At 45.2% G+C, this 17,157-nt stretch overlaps 1 protein-coding gene across 1 annotated transcript in view; it reads right to left on the bottom strand.

The window, feature by feature from the left end:
- Positions 1-3: 3 nt before the first annotated feature.
- Positions 4-17,157, bottom strand: part of SLC25A20 (solute carrier family 25 member 20) — a 26,500-nt gene continuing 9,346 nt past the window's right edge. Inside the window, exons 4-7 of the mRNA XM_008068159.2 lie at positions 13,118-13,208; positions 2,632-2,749; positions 662-734; positions 4-301 (exon numbers count right to left, since the gene is read on the bottom strand). Coding sequence (XP_008066350.1) covers positions 4-301; positions 662-734; positions 2,632-2,749; positions 13,118-13,208 — 580 coding nt within the window. The remainder of the gene's footprint in view (positions 302-661; positions 735-2,631; positions 2,750-13,117; positions 13,209-17,157) is intronic.

Raw genomic sequence — 17,157 nt, 5'->3', positions numbered from 1 at the left:
GCCTCACAAGTTGGGCATGGCCCAATTAAGGAACTTCATGGCAACTTCAAAGCCAAGGAAACAGGCCGCATTGGCTGGGAAGGCTCGGATCATCACTGCCTTGAACCCCTTGTACAAAGATGTGACTCCTTCATCCCGAATCAACTCTCTCAGCACATCTCTGAAACCATTAGGATACTTCCCAGGAGATGCAGTCTGGAAGCGGGACTTGAGCACATCTGGAGGGATTGCCACAGCCCAGTTGAAGATCCCTGCAATGCCCCCAGCCACCAGGATCCTAGGTGCACTGAGCTCACTGACCCTGTATAACACCAACCACAGTCCCAGTCAGACAAAGGCTGTCAGAATGGCATTCAGATCATCCTTCCTGTAGCAAACAAGACAGTTACAGAGAGGGAGAAATTGGCTGGAAGGAAAAGGTGTAAGACCAGGGGTCCCGTGATACTGCAGCTGCCACTCCTTGGAGAAGATTTCATGCACCTGTTTCAAATACTTGCTCCACAGGGTAAGGTTCAGAATAAGCGGAGATAGCTAGATTTCAGCAACCACAAGAGAAAAGCAGAGCCAGAAACAAGCCCCACTTCTGCTTTCAGACCCTCCTGCAGGGGAGGGCAACCCACCCATGACTGGAAAAGTTGGTTCTAAGTTCTGTTTTCCTCACCTCTTTCCCTCTGGAGTGAAGATATTTTTCAGCCATTCATATGTCATGAAATACATCCCACTGGCTGGAACATCTATTAGTGTCAAGAAAAAAGTAAATTAAAGTATATAAAATCCCAGGTCGGGTATGGTTGGCTCAGGCCTGTAATCCCAGTACTTTGGGAGGCTGAGGTGAGAGGACTGCCTGAGTCCAAAGGTTTGAGACTAGCCTGGGCAACTTGGTAAGACCTTGTTTCTACAATAAATCAAAAAATTAGCCAGGTGTGGTGGTGCGCGCCTGTATTTCCAGCTACTTGGAAGCCTGAGGCGGAAGGATCACCTGAGCCCAGCAGGTGGAAGATACAGTGGCCATGAGCATGCCACTGCACTCCAATCTGGGCAACAGAGTGAGACTCCAACTCAAAAAAAACAAACAGGCCAGGCTCGGTGGCTCAGCATGTAATCCCAGTGCTTTGGGAGGCCAAGGCAAGTGAATGGCCTGAACCCACGGGTTTGAGACCAGCCTGGGCAACTTGGCAAGATCTTGTCTCTACAATAAATCAAAAATTAGCTGGGGATGGTAGCATGCACCTGTAATTCTGGCTACTTGGAAGGCTGAGGCAGAAGGATCACCGGAGCCCAGCAGATCAACACTGGAGTGCCGTGAGCATGCCACTGCACTCTATTCTAGGTGATGGAGTGAGGCTTCAATTCAAAAATCAAACAAATAAGCAAACAAAAATCCTCATAGATTTCTTGAATGCAGAAGAGTCAAGTCTGGCATTGGACCTTTCAAGGTTTCCTAAGAGGTTCCTTAGCTGCCATATCCTATTTGCAATAATCACACTGCAGCTATGAGGTGCTGCTCTGGGTCAACCACTGGTATATATGAGTACAGACACAATGAAATAATTTCATCTTTAAAGTTTTCTCTGAGTGGTCCCCACTGACATGCCCACTCCAAACTGTTATAGCCACAGTTGGTGCATCTTAGAACAAGAGTAGAACTGTCTCTGCCTCTTCTGCCACCCTAGCATGACATACCCGTGAAAACCACGGAGATACCCACAGTCCCCAAGTCACTCTTTCTTCCCACTCATTCTTTCAACCAATATTTATTTATTTATTTATTTTTCTATTTTTTTAGAGACGGGGTCTCACTCTGTCACCCAGGCTGAAGTACAGCGGCATGATCATAGCTCACTGCAGCCTTAAACTCCTGAGATCAAGCAATCTTCCTGCCTCAACCAGATGAGTAACCAGGATTACAGGCATGCGCCACCATGTCTAGAGAATTTTTTTTATTTTTTGCAGAAATAGGGTCTTAGCCAGGCTCAGTGGCTCAGCCTGTAATCCCAACACTTTGGGAGGCTGAGGCGAGTGGATTGTCTGAGTCCACGGGTTCGAGACCATGAACCCCAAGTTCAGGCAATTTGGCAAGACCTCCTCTCTATAATAAAAAAAAAAATTAGCTGGTGTGATAGCACGCACCTGTAGCTCTAGCTACTTGGAAGGCTGAGGTGGAAGGAATGCTGGAGTCCAGCAGGTCAAGGCTGCGGGGGCCATGAGCGTGCCACTGCACTCCAGCCTGGACAACAGAGTGAGATTCCAACTCAAAAAAAAAAGAAAAGAAAAGAAATGGGTCTCACTATGTTGCCCAGGCAAGTCTCGAACTCCTGAACTCTCAAGCAAGGCTCCTGACAAAGTGCTGGCATTACAGGTGTGAGGAACCATGCATAACCTCCTCCAGCCATGATTTCTATCTACTTGCCATTCCCCTCCAACTACCACAGTCATGACTTCCACCCCTCCAGACACTCAGAAAAGATGAAGGGCAGTCCCTTCATTCTCATCTGTGTCCATGCCAGTCAGTGTGAGTGGCTTATATGGTACCAAGGCTAATTTATCTGGCAATCCAGGCAAGACACTCTATGACACATCTACCTCAGGTGACCTCCCAGGTGACCTCAGGTGGAAGGCCTCAAAGGTTACCTCGCATGAGGGTAAGCACAGTCCCTTTGTAGATGCCTCGGATCCCAGACTCCTTATACAGCTTCTTTGCACAGTCCAAGGTACCAGTGTACTTGGTTTCCCCAGAAGAAGCCTGAATCTGGGAGGGAAGAGAGAGTCAAGTCAGAAAAAGCAACATCCAAGTCAACAGACTCAACAGAGTACAGGAGACTTAAAGTGAGCATGGAAGTAGTCATTATGCATTAGACCAATGAAAGACCTCACTGTCAAATTGATAAGTATTTGGAACATGGAATATTGGGCAAGGCACCATAAAATAAGGATAGGTGAAAATATCACAAAATATTCACATAATGACTAGAAATAAAATCAACAGAAAATTTTAAAAATAAGTTGAGGAAATCTCCCAAATACAACAAACCTATTTGGAAAGTGTAGAAAAAAAAAAAAGACAAATACTTTAGTCATTCACTTATTCTGTTAACAAATATCCACTGAGTGTAAACAATATTCCAAGCCTAGCTGGTCATGAGGCTTGCTTAAGAAAAGGTGAACAGAAAATTTCATTCATAGCTCTAAGTGTCCAGACAAGGGTCCTGTATAGAGCAAAAAGGGTCACCAAGGAGAGGACTCCCCATCCCCCAGCCCCAGCCCTGAGAGCCAAGAGCCTGACAATGGGCCAGGGTAATCCTAGGAAAGATCTGAGAGAAAGATAGCCCCATGCAGGATCCACAGCAAGTACAGAGCCAACAGGATTCAGAACACACAGGGGCATCAACCAAAGAATAACTGAAGCTAGAAAGAGAGTTCAGCTTCAACAGTTCCTAGGAGAAAGACAAAAGGTATAAGACAAATAGCTTTCTTACATGCCAAGATTAACTAGTTAAAAAATATTAGCCGGGCTCCGTGGCTCAGCCTGTAATCCCGCGCCTTTGGGAGACTGAGGTGAGTGGATTGCCTGAGCCCACGGGTTCGGACCCGCCTGGGCAAGCGAGACCTCATCTCTACAATAAATCAAAAAAATTAGCCGGGCGTGGTAGCGCGCACCTGTAATTCCGGCTACTCGGAAGGCTGAGGCAGAAGGATCGCCGGAGCCCAGCAGGTTGCAGCTGCGGTGGCCGGGAGGGGCCACTGCACTCCAGTCTGGGCGACAGAGTGAGACTCCAACTCAAAAAAAAAAACAAAAAAAATTGGGAAAAGGCCAGGTGCAGTGGCTCAGTCTATAATCCTAGCACTTTGGGAGGCCAAGGCGAGAGGATTGCCTGAGTCCACAGGTTCGAGACCAACCTGGGCAACTTGGTAAGACCTTGTCTCTACAATAAATCACAAAAACTCTGGTCATGGTGGCATGCATCTGTAGTTCTAACTAGTTGGAAGGCTGAGGCGGAAGGATTGCCTAAGCCCAGCAGATCAAGGTTGCGGTAGCTGTGAGTGTGACACTGCACTCCAGCCTGGGCGACAGAATGAGACTCTGACTCAGAAAAAAGAAAAATATTGGGAAGGGGGGTGAGTGCAGTGGTTCACGCTTATAATCCCAGTGTTTTGGGAAGCTGAGGTGGGAAAATTGCTTGAGTCCAGAGTTTGAGACCAGCCTGCACAACACAGTGACTCCCTGTCTCTACAAACATTTTAAAAAAATAATTAGGGCCACTGGGCATGGTGGCTGAAGTCTATAATCCCAGCACTTTGGGAGACTGAGGCGAGAGGATTACCTGAGCCCAGGGGTTTGAGACCAGCCTGGACAACTTGGTGAGATCTCGTCTCTACAATTAAAAAAAAAAATTCGACAGGTGTGGTGGCACATGCCTGTAGTTCCAGCTATTTGGAAGGCTAAAGCGGAAGGATCACCTGAGCCCAGCAGGTCGAGGCTGCAGTGGCTGTGAGCGTGCCTCTGCACTCTAGCCTGGGCAACAGAGTAAAGTTCTGACTCAAAAATAATAATAATAACTAGGGGCCAGGCTCAGTGGCTCAAGCCTGTAATCCCAGCACTTTGGGAGGCCGAGGGGATTGCCTGAGCCCACGGGTTCAAGGACAGCCTGGGCAACTTGATGAGATCTCATTTCCCCAATAAATCAAAAAATTAGCCATGTGTGGTAGCACGTGCTGTTAGTTCCAGCTACTTGGAAGGTTGAAGCAGAAGGATTACCCGAGCCCAGCAGGTCAAGGCTATAGTGGCCACAAGCGTGCCACTGTACTCCAGCCTAGGCAACAGAGTGAGACTCCGACTCAAAAATAATAATAATAATAATAATTAGGGTAACCCCTGTGGGTCCCCTCCCAATGGGGAGCTTTTCTGTCCTCTCAATAAATCCTGCTTTCTCAAAAAAAAAAACCAACTAAGAAATCATGGGGCGGGGCGTCGTGGCTCAGCCTGTAATCCCAGCACTTTAGAAGGCCGAGGCAAGAGGATTGCCTGAGCCTGGGGTTTCGAGACCAGACTGGGCAACTTGGTGGGACCTCACCTCTACAATAAATCAAAAAATAAGCCAGGCATGGTGGCATGTGCCTATAGTTCTAACTGCTTGGAAGGCTGAGGTGGAAGGATTGCTTAAGTCCAGCAGGTCAAGGCTGTAGTGGCCGTGAGCGTGCCACTGCGCTCCAGCCTCGGCGACAGAGTGAGACTCCAACTCAAAAAAAAAAAAAAAAAAAGGGGGCTGGACGATAGTGGCTCATTGCCTGTAATCCCAGCACTTTCTGAGGACAAGGTAAGAGGACTGCTTGTGGTCAAGAATTTGAGACTAGCCTGGGCAACATAGTAAGACCTCACCTCTATACAAAATTTTAAAAAATTAGTCAGGCATGGTGGCATGCACCCCACATAGCTATCAGGAGGCTGAGTAAAAGGGCCACTTAAGTCCAGTAGTTTCAAGTTACAGTGAGCCATGATCATGCCACTGCACTCTAGCTTGGCAAGACAGTGAGACCCTATCTCAAAAAATAATAATAAAAAGGGGAAATGCTCTCATTCAAAATAGCAATAAAATATATGTGCAATAAGTAATAGGCTTTGCATAAACAAAACTCTAAAACATTTCCAAGAAACACAAAAGAAGAGATAAATAAAAAGAGATATGGCCAGGTGTATTGGCTCATGCCTATTAATCCCAGCACTTTGGGAGGCCGAGGTGAGAGGATTGCCTGAGCCCATGGGTTTGAGAACAGCCTGGGCAACTTGGTAAGACCTTATCTCTACAATAAATCAAAAAATTAACCAGGCGTGATGGTGCATGCCTGTAGTTCCGCTTCTTGGAAGGCTGAGGCGGAAGGATCACCAGTCAGGTTGAGGCTGTGGTGGCCGTGAGTGTGCCACTGCCCTCCAGCCTGGGCAACAGAGTGAGACTTTCACTAAAAAAAAAAAAAAAAAAGTTATAATTCTGGTTGGGAAAAGCTTTCAATTGAAAAAGCATCAATTTTTCTAAAAATAGTAAATTTAAGATAATGTAAATCAAGTATCAGTAGCTTTTTTATGTAACTTCACCAAATGATCCAGGCACATGCAAACTTGGTATGTCTGAAGAATAGCAGGAAGGCCTACATGATCAGAGAATGCTGGAGTTGATTCACAGTGACCTAGAAGGCCATGGAGGATTGGGCATGGGAATAACATATTACAGAATCTTCTCACCATCATGTATAGTACAGATTGTAAGCAGGGAAACAAGAAAGGAGACCCTCATAGTCATCCAGGACAGTAATGAAGGTAACCTGAAGGAATATGTGCAATAGAGATGATGAGAAGAGATGAATTTGAGATATGCTAAAAGTCAGCTTAATCATTTAACAGATGGGACCTGTACAGTGAGAGAAAGAGAGAATTCAGGAGGATTCCTGGGCTTTGGGCCTGAATAACTAGAAAGATACTATTGTCACCAACTGAGTTGGAGAAGCCTGTGAGAAGAGGAGACCTTCCTGGGGAAGGGAAGCCTGTGAGAAGACGAGACCTTCCTGGGAAAGACTAGGAGTTCAATTTTGCATATGGTGACTTTGAGGCACCTATTAACATTGATTTAGAAATGTCAGATAAACTAGTCTGCAGTTCAGGAAAACTCTGAGTTGGAGATATAAATTTAAGAGTCATCAGCATATAAACGGTGCCTATAAGTCATAAGACAAGATAAAATCATTGAGGAAATGAGTGTAATACGACACTGAGCCTTGTACACACGGACACTAAAGAATAGAGAAGAGATGATTAATCAACAAAAAAGAGAGAGAGTCAAGAAGGGAGGAGAAAAACCAGGAGAGAGGCCCTAAGTGAAGATATTCTTCAAACAAGGGGTGGGACGGCATATGATCAGCCTATGGATGGATCAAGAAAGATGAGGAAGGCTGGGCATGGTGACTCACACCTGTAATCCTAGCACTTTAGGAAGCTGAGGTGGGAGGATTGCTTGAGCCCAGGAGTTTGAGATCAGCCTTGGCAACTTAGTAAGACCTCATCTCTACAAAAAAAGCAAAAAATTAGCTGGGCATAGTAGTGGGTACCTGTAGTCCCAGTTACTCAGGATGCTGCACCAGAAGGATTGCCTGAGCTCAGAAGGTTGAGCTGAGGTGAGCCATGATTGTACCACTGTACTCCAGCCTGGGTGACAAGAACAAAATCCCAACTCAAAAAAAAAAAAAAAAAAAAGCCATGAGTATGCCACTGCACTCCAGCCTGCACAAGAGAGTGAGACTCCAACTCAAAAAATAAAAAAATAAAAAAAGAAGGAAAAGAAAGATCCATGAACTGGCCACTGGATTTAAGTGTTAAAGTCACTAGTGACCTTGACAAAAGCACATTTGTTGGAGTTGTAAAGCAGAAGCCAGACTGGAGTAGGCTTAATTAGAGAAGGGTGGCAGGGTGTGGTGGCTCATGCCTATAATCTTAGCACTTTGAGAGGCCAAAGTAGAAGAACTGCTTGAGCTCAAGAGTTTGAGACCAGCCTGAGCAACATAGTGAGACTTCATCACTACAAAAACAAAACAAAACAAAACAAAATTAGAGAAGGGAAACTAAAGACAGCGAGTAGAAAAAATGAAAAGCAGCTTTTTCAAAAAGTTTTGATTTAAGGAGTAACAAAGTCATGAAGCACAGAAATTGATGTGGGGAAACAGTAGAGAGAAGTTTGTAAGATGAAATATACAAGCACGCCGGGTACGGTGGCTCAAGTCTGTAATCCTAGCACTTTGGGAGACTGAGGTGGGAGGATTGCCTGAGCTGAAGGGTTCGAAACCAGCCTGGGCAACTTGATGAGACCTTGTCTCTACAATAAATTAAAAAATTAGCCAGGTGTGGTAGCAAGCTTCCACCTGAGCCCAGCAGGTTGAGGCTGCAGTAGTCTTGGGTATGCCACTGCACTTCAGCCTGGATGACAGAGTAAGACTCTGACTCTAAATAAATAAATAACATCAAGAACTTTTGTTATACTTAGAAGGAGGAATAGGGGAAAGTACATCAACTCTATCTTCCCAGAAGCAGAAGACTGTATACTGATTTTGACCTAGGGAATGTCCGTGTTCAGTAGTAGCCTTACCCATCCTTTTCTCTTATGGCTTCTTCCTTTTCATTTGTTTGAAATTCTCTGCTGCTCTTAGATCAGACATTCACCTACCCATACACTTCTTACACTCCCCTACTCTACTGGGTAACTAGAGTGTACCTTTCTTCTTCTCAAATCCTCAGGTTACCTGGTTTCCTATTTCACTGAGAAAACTGAAACCATCAGAAGAGGACTTCACTAGATGCCTTCTGTCACCTCCACCTGTCTACCTGCTGCTGCATCTATGATTGCCCTTCTTTTTTCTACCCAGGATGGCCTCTGCTTCTGCTTGATCCGAGGTGATCCTTCCACCTCAGCCTTCCATGTAGCTGGAACTATAGACCATGCCTGGCTAATTTTTTTATCCACTGTAGAGATGAGGTCTCATCAAGTTGCCCAGGCTGGTCTTGAACCCCTGGGCTCAGGCGATCTTCTTTCCTCGGCCTCCCAAAGTGTACCAGGAATGAGCCACTGTGACTGGCCTAGACGTTATTTTCAAAACAAATATAAGAAGACTCTTTGACGATCCGTATTTGGAGTTGAGAGGGAAAAAAAAAGAAGGATGAAAGTTTGGAGAGAAGAAGGCAGACCAGTTAGGGTAGTGCCCGCCTGTAGTTCCAGCTACTTGGAAGGCTGAGGCGGAAGGATCGCCAGAGCCCAGCAGGTCGAGGCTGCGGTGGCCAGGAACAGCCACTGCACTCCAGTCTGAGTGACAGAGTGAGACTCCGACTCAAAAAAAAAGCTGTGACCTCACCCCTACCCCACCAGCAAATATGAAACCTAGACTTCCACCCTCAGGAGGTTATAATCAAGTACCCAACATAGCTAGTATTGTGGAGTCAGAGAAGCCAAGTAAGAAATTAGGGCTTTCGCCGGGCTCGGTAGCTCAGCCTGTAATCTTAACACTTTGGGAAGCTGAGGCGTGTGGATTGCCTGAGCCCACAGGTTCAAGACCCACCTGGACAACTTAGACATTGTTTCTACAATAAACCAAAAATTAGCCAGGCATGGTAGCGCACACCTATAGTTTCAGCTACTTGGAAGGCTGAGGTGGAAGGATCGCCAGAGCCCAGCAGGTTGAGGCTGTGGTGGCTGGAAGCATGCCACTACACTCCAGTCTGGGCAACAAAGTAAGACTCCAACTCAAAAAAAAAAAAAAAAAAAAAAGAAGAAATTAGGACTTTCATCCCTGACAGCCGATAACCTGCACCCTCCCACACTGTAGTGTCAGTAGAGACACTGGAAAAACCACACTCATGCAGCAGTAAAAAGGAGTGCCCCACCCTCAGTTGTCAACAGAGTCCAAATAGGAACCTTGACTTCTACTTCCACCTAGCAGTAATGAGGCTGCATCCTACCCTTTCCTGCTGGAATGGTGTCAGAGAAAGCAAACAAAAACAAAATTAAATAATTTACAGAGTTTCAACATAATACATTTATCAAGGTTGCAATTGAAAAATCACTTGTCATAAACAAAAATGATCTCAAGTTAAAACAAAAAAAGACTAGCAACAGTTGTAAATACAAAGATGTCAAAGATGTTAGATTTATCTGACAAAGCAGCCAGGATAAAAACTCTTCAATGAGCAATTATGAACATGTTTGAAACACATGAAAAAAATAGAAAACCAGCCAGGCTTGGTGGCTCAGCCTGTAATCCCGCGCCTTTGGGAGGCTGAGGTGAGTGGATTGCCTGAGCCCGCGGGTTCGAGACCCGCCTAGGCAACTTGGTGAGACTTCATCTCTACATAAATCAAAAATTAGCTGGGCGTGGTAGCATGCGCCTGTAGTTTCAGCTACTTGGAAGGCTGAGGCGGAAGGATCGCCAGAACCCAGCAGGCGAGGCTGTGGTGGCCGGGAGCGGCCACTGCCCTCCAGTCTGGGTGACAGAGTGAGACTCCAACTCAAAAAAAAAATAGAAAACCACAGCCAAGAAATAGTCTCAGTAGAGAAACATGAGATATAAGGAAGAATCAAATAGAAATTTTAGAACTGAAAAGTACAACCAAAATGAAAACTTCCGTAGATGGCTTGCTCAACAACAGAATAAAGGAAAGAAAAGGGGATGAAAGAAGTGAACTGGAAGATAGAACAATGGAAATTAGTCAATCTGGACAACAGAGAGAAAACAAACTAAAATGAAATTAACTGAACCTCAAGAACCCATGGAACTATAATAAAAATCTAACATTTCTCTGTTCTCAGAGTCCCAGAAAGAGAGGAGAAAAGAGGACAGGACTGAAAAAGTACTTGAAGAATAATTGGGATCACTCAGGTCCCCTCCGACTATGGAAGCTTTTCTGTCCTCTCAATAAATCCTGCTTTCTAAAAAAAAGAATAATTCCTAAAGACCTCCCAAATTTAGCAAAATCCGAAAATTTCTATGTATTCAAGAAGCTGAGTGTGCATCAAACAAAATAAACCAAAATAAATTTATACCAAGACACATCACAATTGAATTTCTGAAAACTGAAAAAAATTTAAGAATTTTAAGCCAGGAAAAAAAAAACACAAAAAATTAAAAAACACCCATTTTAACTATAGGAGAAAAACAATTTGAATGACCTAGGGGGCTATGAAGATTGACCACGGGAATAACATATTTACAGAATCCAGAAAAAGCAGAAGGAAGTGGCACAGTATTTTCAAGGGTGGCAAAAAAGAACTTTCAACCCAGAATCCTATATCCAGTGAAAATATCCTTCCGAAATAAAGTATTTTCAGATGAAGGAAACTGACAAAATTGGACATCAACCAATCTACCCCAAAATAATGGCTAAAGGAAGTTCTCTAAATAGAAAGTAATAACAAAAAAAGGAACCTTGGAACATCAGGAAGTAAAAAAGAACATGATAGGCAAAAATATGGGATATTATATAACAATAATATGAGGCATTATATAATAATAAAAGAGTCAATTTGCCAAGAAGACATAGCAATCCTAAATGTATAAAAGGAAAAAAAAAACTGTCAACTGTGTGAGGAAAAAAACTGATAGAACTGAAAGGAGCCTTTGGGAGGCTGAGGTGAGTGGATTGCCTGAGCCCGTGGGTTCGAGCCTGTGGGCAGGCGAGACCTCATCTCTACAATAAATCAAAAAATTAGCCGGGCGTGGTAGCGCGCGCCTGTAGTTCTAGCTACTTGGAAGGCTGAGGCGGAAAGATCACCGGAGCCCAGCAGGTTGAGGCTGCAGTGGCCGGGAACAGCCACTGCACTCCAGTCTGGGCGACAGAGTGAGACTCCAACTCAAAAAAAAAAAAAGAACTGAAAGGAGACACAGGCAAACTCACAACTATAGTCAAGAGTTCAAACTCCTCTATCAACAATTGATAGAACAACTAGACAGAAAATTGGTAATGACAAAGAAGAACTCAACAACACTATCAATCAACAAGATCTAATCAGTATTTACAGAATACTCCATCCATTGGGTGCAGTGGCTCATGCCTGTAATTCCAGCACTTTGGGAGGCTGAGGTAGAAGGATGGCTTGAGCCCATGAGTTCGACACCAGCCTAGGCCAATAGTAAGACCTCACCTCTACAAAAAATTTAAAAATTAGCTGGATGCAGGCCTGTAGTTCCAGCTATTTGGGAGACTGAGTTGGAAAGATTGCCTCAGCCCAGAATGTTGAGGCTGCGGTGAGCTGTAATCCTGCCACTATATTTCAGCCTGGGTGACAAAGTGAGACCCTGACTCAAAAAAAAATCAATTAAACAAAGAGTTGTTTTTTGAAAAGATCAATAAAATTGCCCAACCTCTAGTTAAGACAGACAAAGAAGAGAGAGAAGTCACAAATAGCCAATAACAGGAAACACCATCAGACGCTATAGATAGCAAAAGGATAATAAGGAAATACTAGGAACAAATTTGACAACTAAGATGAAAAATTAAAAAAAAACAACCCACCACAACTCACTCAATTTTAAATAAATAATTTGACTTGTCCTATAACTATTAAGAAAATTGAATTCATAATTTAAAAACTCCTTCCCAAAAATCTCCAAGCCTAAATGGTTGCACTGGAGAATTCTACCAAGTGTTTAAGAGAAGGGCTAGCCGGGCTCGGTGGCTCAGCCTGTAATCCCGCGCCTTTGGGAGGCTGAGGTGAGTGGATTGCCTGAGCCCGCGGGTTCGAGACCTGCCTGGGCAACTTGGCGAGCCCTCACCTCTACATAAATCAAAAATTAGCCGGGCGTGGTAGCGCGCGCCTGTAGTTCCAGCTACTTGGAAGGCTGAGGCAGAAGGATTGCCGGAGCCCAGCAGGTCGAGGCTGCGGTGGCTGGGAGCGGCCACTGCACTCCAGTCTGGGTGACCGAGTGAGACTCCAACTCAAAAAATAAATAAATAAATAAATAAAAATAAAGTTTATATACTTGCAGCATGTGGAACAGAACCAAAACAAATGAAATTATTTAAAGTTTACATACAACCAGGTACACCTATAATCCCAACACTTTGAGAGGCCAAGGTGGGAGGATCACTTGAGCCCAAGAGTTTGAGACTAGCCTGGGCAACATAGCAAATTCCCATCTCTATAATTAATTAATTAATTAAAAGTAAAGAGTTTATATACTGTATGATCCCATTTATATAACATTATGAAATTCCAAAATAGAAATGGAGTACATTCTGAGGACGCTGAGCTTTTGGACAACTGATCAAGACACAGGGCATCTCAGGCAGGAGCACCCTCACTTCTACCTCTGATGAGACATGACTCACCTATCAGAATTCCTGCAGTGCCTGCTAATAAGGGTGGGTACGCCTGGGCCGATGTGTCACAAGTGTGATATTCTGGTTGGTTGGTTATACTGTTCTGGTTCTCAGTTCTACTACAATTGCTTTCATGTTCCCGAAAACCTTGAAACCATTTTGTACACCTGATCTGAAGCCTTTATAAAGGTTGAAAGCATATAAACATGCACACAAAATTGTACACGGAATGGAAAAAGCTAGCCACCTCCCCTCAGATCACACTCTTACCTGTAATAAGCACTTGATTCGTTCTCCAGGAGTCATGATTGCTGTGGTGAATACACCAGATAACATCCCAGCTGCAAACAGTTGGGGATAGCTGCATTGAAAAAAAAAACCAGAAGAAAGCATCTGTGATTAAGCTACCCCAACAAAAAGAATGGTTTTGTAAGAAAAAATAAGTACTTGGATCGACAGAAGTCCAATCACAAATAAACCAGATTTTGCAAAAAAGCTAAGTTCTAGGTATATTTTGATATCACATTTCCCACAGCAAGGGTCTCATTGCCAGCAACGATGAGAGCTTGGTCACAAGCCCCACCCCATGAGGTACACATGCAGAATCCCTCACCCATGGCAGAAGTTTTGTAGTAAAATATGGCTTCTACCCCCGAAACTGCCATGCAGTGACTATGAGCCAGGCTTCTCTGAGCCTTGATTTCCCACTGTAAAATGCTGGGTTGTTGGGGGCAGGGGGGCCCAAGACCCAGATTGCAATCACCCCTCATTCCCCTCCAATCTCAATTTATCTGTATCATCAAGGGTCTGAGAACATTCTAAACCAAGGCTTAACCAGGAGAGCTTCAAGGTCAAGGAGAACAACTGAGGCCTCCTCTGTAGGCTGAAATGGCCAAGCCAGCTGTAAGATGCTGAAAAAGATCTGGGCAGGTTTAATACCCTAGCAGACTGACAGGTTCTGTGGCCCCTGTGAAAGAATTGGTTCCCTAGTAGCCAGAGGTATGGGTCCTCACAGTGACTCTCACTCTCACAGAATAGACAACACTGAGTATGAGGAGCAGTCTGAGGCTATTGCTCACAGCTGTCTGTGCCACTTCGGACACCTCTTTTTCTTCCTGATTGACAATACCACATGATCTGGAGGCAATGGAACACAAAGTTACATTCAGCATTTCTTTTTTTTTTGAGTTGGAGTGTCACACTGTCACCCAGGCTGGAGGGCAATGGCATGTTCCTGACCACTGCAGCCTTGACCTGCTGGACTTAGGCATGAGGCCTCCAGTGATCCTTCCGCCTCAGCCTTTCAAGTAGCTGGAACTACAGGAGCACAATACTATGCCCAGCTAATTTTTTTGATTTATTGTAGAGATGAGGTCTCGCCTGCCCAGGCGGGTCTCGAACCTGCGGGCTCAGGCAATCCACTCACCTCAGCCTCCCAAAGGCACGGGATTACAGGCTGAGCCACCGAACTCGGCTATTTTTTTTTTTAAATTTACTGTAGAGATGAGGTCTCGCCAAGTTGCCCATGCTCTCACCTCAGTCTCCCAAAGTGCTGGGATCACAGGAGTGAGCCACCGTACCCGGCAACATTCAGCATTTCAACAGTGTCCCCTCAACTTAGGAAATGGTGCTGAAAAACTTCACATAGTGGCCTGAGCCTCAGGCCCTTCTTGACCTCAGGCCTCTGACAACTGGGCCTTCAAGCCAGTTCCACCCAACAAGGATACCAAGAAGTGGAGAACAGATGCCAAATGGGGTAGAGGAATATCCACTGTAGATGGTTCCTTCCAGGCAGGGCATCAGTTTCAACAGCCCTGATTTTCCATGCACTCACTGCCAGGCAGGGCTCACTCATCTAACTCAGGCACACTGTCAAGCATACAGGCTGACTGTTGAGCAGTTAAGAGACTTGTTTTCATATATGGCTAGCTCCACAGTCCCAGTTCACACTGCTATAGCTAAGGAGTTTTCTGAGCAACTAAATTCTCCCTGTGAGACCAACATGCTTCATTTTTCCCATGATGTCCAACCCCGTACTAGGCACACATCATCTCCTATGACTGAGGACCATCCTCAGAATAGAATCTCTATGTGCACATATGGTACCTTGTGGACACTCTGTGACTACCTGGCCTATTCTCCAACTACCACCCCTTCCAGGGAGCTGGATCTTCCTGGGCGTCTATCCCAATGCCCTGGTCATGCTCCTTTTCATAACACCCCTAAACACCACTTCAGGGGACATGACTGCAGCAGGCCTGACAGGAATTATGGAAGTGAGATCCTGAGTGTCTCAATCTTTGTTTAGACAGGAACAGTGTGTCTCTGAGTACTCTGTGTATAGGAACACAGTCCACAGACCAAGGTACCAGATGTAACCCCTGTTGGGGTCAGGCATGGCCCTGGTACATCTGTAAGCCAGCACATATGCTTAAAGACCAGGTGCTCAGAAAGGACATAGGTCCACAGGACACATGGACTATGAATAGCCAAATGCAGCTTCAAAAATCCTCACATACCCACATTTGGGACCACTTGTGATTGTTTATAGAAACAGGGCACATTCAGAAAATCTCAAGAACTCCAGAAACTCCAGAGTTTCATGTTATAAGCACCTCTATCTACATCCTAGACCCTCATTCAGCTGGCTGTGGCCTGAAGTAGTGACAGAATGCAACACCATGCCACCCTGGGCTTCCTCCCTTGAGTTTCTAGATCCAAAGGCTAGCTAGAGCCAGGCTCAGTGGCTCAGCCTGTAATCCCGCGCCTTTGGGAGGCTGAGGTGAGTGGATTGCCTGAGCCCGCGGGTTCCAGACCCGCCTGGGCAACTTGGCGAGACCTCATCTCTACAATAAATAAAAAATGAGCCGGGGGTGGTAGCACATGCCTGTAGTTCCAGCTACTTGGAAGGCTGAGGTAGAAGGATCGCCAGAGCCCAGCAGGTCGAGGTTGCGGTAGCCGGGAGCAGCCACTGCACTCCAGTCTGGGTGACAGAGTGAGACTCCAACTCAAAAAAAAAACAACAAAGACTAGCTAGCCTCCGTGGGTCCTGTGCTGCCTGTAGCCCCTGCTGGGGTTATCACCCTGCAAGAATCAGACTGAGGGCACCTTGTTAGTCAATATTTCCACTCAGAATTCCCCTACATCCTGACAAATGCATCTGCTTTCACTATCTACTTTGTAAATTCTGAGCTATAATTGTGACTCAGCTGCCCCTTCATACCCAAATCCAACTTCTTTTTGTTTCATTCCTCATTAATTTATACAGATGTGTCTCACTATGTTGCCCAGGCTGGCTTTGAACTCCTGGACTCAACCTCTTCACTCAGCCTCCCAAGTAGATGGGACTACAGGCATGTGCCACAATGCCCCGCTCAAATTCAGCTTCTTAAAGCTTATTAAAAGGAAACACACTAACTTATTTCATGTTAACAGAGAAACAAATATCTGAAATACTTATAGTTTTATTACAATCATATTATAAAAATGAAGTAAAACAAAAGTTGGAACCTTCTCTCAATCAGGTGATGAAAAACAAGACTGCTGTTGTCTTTATGGCAGCACCACATACTGCCCGTGACATTTTACACACACTTTAGTATCCAGGCCTCCAAACAATCCCACGGGGTTGGTATTAACAATCTTCCCAGTAATCAATACTACCACATAAAAGAAATTATGACAACCTGGCCTGGGCACGGTGGCTCACACATATAATCCCAGCACTTTGGGAGGCCAAGGTGGGAGGACTCCTTGAGTCTAGGAGTTCAAGACCAACCTGCGCAACACAATGAGACCCTGTTTCTATAAAAAAAAATTTTTTTTAATTAGCTGGAAATGGTGGCACAAGCTTGTAATCCCAGCTACTCAGGAAGTTGAAGCGGGAAAATCACTTATGTTCAGGAAGTCAAGGCTGCAGTAAGCCAGGATCATGCCACAGCACTCAAACTTGGGCAACAGAGTGAGACCTTGCCACCAAAAAATAAATAAATAAATTATGAAAACCTGGTAAGGAAGCAGGAGAGGGTTCATGGGACAAAGGAAAGTCAAGTACCTCCTTCATGTGGATCTCTCAAGAATCAGGTTTAAAGGCCCAAAAGTTGGGCTCGGTGGCTCAGCCTGTAATCCCGCGCCTTTGGGAGGCTGAGGTGAGTGGATTGCCTGAGCCCGCGGGTTCGAGACCCGCCTGGGCAGTGAGACCTCATCTCGACAATAAATCAAACATCAGCCAGGCGCGGTAGCGCATGCCTGTAATTCCGGCTACTCGGAAGGCTGAGGCGGAAGGATCGCCGGAGCCCAGCAGGTCGAGG

This window comes from Carlito syrichta, unplaced genomic scaffold (genome assembly GCF_000164805.1).
Source record: "Carlito syrichta isolate Samal-C Ts95f unplaced genomic scaffold, Tarsius_syrichta-2.0.1 Scaffold309885, whole genome shotgun sequence".
NCBI classification, from domain to species: Eukaryota; Metazoa; Chordata; class Mammalia; order Primates; family Tarsiidae; genus Carlito; species Carlito syrichta.
Note: the sequence above shows the minus strand (reverse complement) of the source record. Positions and strands in the feature narration are given on the sequence as shown.